This window comes from Limulus polyphemus, unplaced genomic scaffold (genome assembly GCF_000517525.1).
Source record: "Limulus polyphemus unplaced genomic scaffold, Limulus_polyphemus-2.1.2 Scaffold4330, whole genome shotgun sequence".
NCBI classification, from domain to species: Eukaryota; Metazoa; Arthropoda; class Merostomata; order Xiphosura; family Limulidae; genus Limulus; species Limulus polyphemus.
In genome coordinates this window covers 18-3554 of record NW_013669940.1, presented here as the reverse complement: position 1 = coordinate 3554, position 3537 = coordinate 18, and the positions used below count along the sequence as shown (strand labels likewise).

Genomic DNA, 3537 nt, shown 5'->3' with positions numbered 1-3537 from the left:
ACTTCTGACAGTTTGTTCCGTTTACTGTGTTTTGTTTTTTTGTTTTCCAACTGCTACACACGATAATGTGTTATTTTATGATTATCATATATAAATTATAACTACGAATACGCTCTTTCTCGTAGAATTATCGTCCTTTTTAGGAGTGCATGCATATCGGTTGTAAAATGTTTGTCAAACTTCTAAGTACAATAGTCGTATTTATTATAATATTCGTCGCAGTTGACTGTTGGGATGGGGAAGATGAGCCCATGGTTTCCCGTCTAGTCAGCCCAGCTACTGACTCACGACTCTCCCAGGTTCTAGATGCTATATCTCGTTATGCCTTCGAATTTTCTGAGTAAGTGATAACCTGCTTGTTAAAGAAGTGTAACATGAAGTTGTCTTTTTCTATTGTATGTTATCACTGTGTTAGATTGAAATAAAACTGAAACTTTTAGAGAGAAGTGGGGCTCAGAGATAAGTCTCGGGGTTATTCAAAAATTACGTAACGCAGTTTTTCTCCCTGTCTGATACCATCTCACGCCAATGTAGCACTTTGTAACAGGTCGTAACATCCCTAATTCATTACTTAACACTGATTGATTAGTCCATCCCCTTAATCCAGTCCACTTAAGTGTAAATATCTTCAAATATATGAAACAATAATTAAATAGCTTCTTTAATACGTCAGGCAAATTAGGCAAACGCCAAATATGCAAGTAAAGGTGGACTCCTTCAACGTAAGCTGCCGCCCTCTAGCGGGTTATGATAAAAAGCATCTATACCGCTCTCTTGCCAAGGAGGTAATATAGTTTAAAAATCAAGTCAAAGTATGCTACATTGCAGTAAAGGTTTTGATGTAGGCCTCAAATGCTTTTGCTATAACTTATATTATGCAACATTGTTCATGACATCCCTAACCCCTCGTAACACATCATAACACAGGCTTACAGGCCCTCCCATCCCACATAGCATTACGCAATTTTTGAATGATCCCTAGCGCTAAAATTTGGTTTCGATATCCCTGGTGGGCAAAGTACAAATAGCCAATTGTTTAGCTAGGTTTGAGCTTAACAACAAACAAATAAAAGTTAGGTAAGATAATTAATCATGCCATGTTAGTCTAAAGTATATACTTGTGTAACAGTATATTCAATGCAGTATAACACAAAGTTGAATATTTAACGATATAATAATTAACCTTTCATCTAAACAACTATAGGTTAAAGAGGTAGTAAGAGTCTGTATACAGATACGCTGTTTATTTAAAGATTTTCGGTTCACAAGGTGCAAAACAAAAAATAAAATAAAATAGAAACGATTATGCTTCAATATTATATTTCCTCTACTTCCCGAACCACAAATGTTCCTCGGCTAGACATGTTGGAGGTCGGGACAGAAACCTCTGGGTTGGGTTCGATACATTAAAAAATAGCCAATAGAAAACTAGAGCAAAAATAACGTCATTGAGAATTGTACAATAAGTGTAGTGTATATCCTTATTAAAATCAGTTACCTGTAATATGAGCGTTTTGATAACGTCAAAATATTTGCGACTAGAATAGGCCTAGAGGAAAAGGAAATACAAAGTATCAGATAAGGTATTTAAAACTTACAGGGTTGGGTTTTTGTGATTGAATCAGCACGTTTGTCTTTTGTTATACGTAAAGCTACACAATGGGCCATCTGCTACAACTTACAGAACTATTAATCATTCTCATGTAGTCCCCCGATCGATCTGCGGTTATTTTAAATCAAAAATTAAAATTGTCAGTTAGTTTGAAATATAATAATAAGTAAACATATCGAAATATGAAAGATATAAAACTGGATGTTTTATTCTTTACTGAAATTATCAGTGTTGTGGGTGTGTTTTTCTTATTGCAAAGCCACATCAAGCTATCTGGCGTGTCCACAGAGAGGAATTGAACACCTGATTTTAACAGTATAAATACGAAGACTGACTGCTGTTCCAGCAGGGGACTCATTGTGGTGGAATATGAACGTTAAAGTTGATCTACGATTTATTTGATTCACCGCTCAGCAAATTCAGTTTTTTTTTTCAAGAGTCAATCAAATCTATATATATATATATATATATTGTTTCATTACAGCTACCCTCTCATAATTCATCTTCAAAATCACTGTAGCCTACAAGGTCAACTACAAGTAGTAAGCCTAATCCAGGAAAAACTAGGCAATCAGTTATTACTTCCGAACAGACATGGGAACGGAGGAGAGTTCAAAATGTCTCCAGAGGATCTCAGGAGGAAAATACTCTTAAAGGTTTAATTTGTTTTATACTTATATATTTTGAGAAGCAAAGTTATCACTCATAATAATATCGAAATGTATAATATATTGAACTGCTAACGACCCACCAATGGAAAGAAATACCAATAGAAAAGGGCGTGTATAGATGAATATAAATGTTTTAAATTCTCTATTTTTAAACCTTATTATTTTTTTCAGGGTAAAATCCTCCCCGAGTATTGTTTGCTGACTGGCGAAGTCTCAGAAGATGAAGATATAGGAGAAATCGGAATTCCCTGTGTAATTATAATTATTTACTGTATTAGTTCCCAAGAAATAGTTCGCAATCCAGTTGAAGAAGCTTTTAATTACAATAATGGTTTTTAAATAACTTATCGTCGTTTTGTTTTACGCAAATAAAGGAACGACTAGGATAATAATATCAGGATATTTGTTTGATATGAACCGAAACAATACTTCTTTTTTATTAAATATTATTCATGTGCAAAAAATATATCACAGGTGGAATGGATTGTGTTTAATTTTTCCTGTATTTTCAACGTTAGGACTAAAAACCTGTCAATTTATCAATGTTTTTTTCTATTTTATTGTTTTTCATTTATAGAAAAAGTTCAAAAAAATCCAATTACGCAAAGAGCTGTCGGATCTGATAGTTCTTCACCACATCAATTTTACCGATTTTAGAACGGCCCATCAGATACGTAAGTTCTAATTGTTTGTGTATTAGTAGCATCCGGGATAGTTGGTGTAGTTGAGAGAAACACCAATGTAATCTTCAGTACATTAAAGTTATGTCTCAGGTGTTAGCGAGATTATATTACTTTAGAAATCAGTAAATGGTGGGGATACTCTTCTAACCTGTAGTTGTATTAGGTTTAAAAGTAACAATGGGGATGGATACCCTGGTTAGTTCGATTGTATTACTTTAGAAATCAGTAAATGGTGGAGATACTCTTCTAACCTGTAGTTGTATTAGGTTTATAAGATACCCTGGTTACTTGGATTATATTATTTTAGAAATTAGTAAATGGTGGGGATACTCTTCTAACCTGTAGTTGTATTAGGTTTAAAATTAACAATGGGGTGGATACCCTGGTTACTTGGATTATATTACTTTAGAAATCAGTAAATGGTGGAGATACTCTTCTAACCTGTAGTTGTATTAGGTTTATAAGTAACAATGGGGTGGATACCCTGGTTACTTGGATTATATTACTTTAGAAATCAGTAAATGGTGGAGATACTCTTCTAACCTGTAGTTGTATTAGGTTTATAAGTAAC

At 33.8% G+C, this 3537-nt stretch overlaps 1 protein-coding gene across 1 annotated transcript in view; it reads left to right on the top strand.

The window, feature by feature from the left end:
• The window catches only part of LOC106470973 (inactive phospholipase C-like protein 2), a gene marked incomplete at both ends in the record, with an annotated part of 65913 nt that extends 62956 nt beyond the window's left edge, over nt 1–2957 (top strand). Inside the window, 4 exons of the mRNA XM_022399622.1 lie at nt 223–340; nt 2097–2268; nt 2455–2535; nt 2861–2957. Coding sequence (XP_022255330.1) covers nt 223–340; nt 2097–2268; nt 2455–2535; nt 2861–2957 — 468 coding nt within the window. The remainder of the gene's footprint in view (nt 1–222; nt 341–2096; nt 2269–2454; nt 2536–2860) is intronic.
• Between the last annotated feature and the right edge of the window lie 580 nt (nt 2958–3537).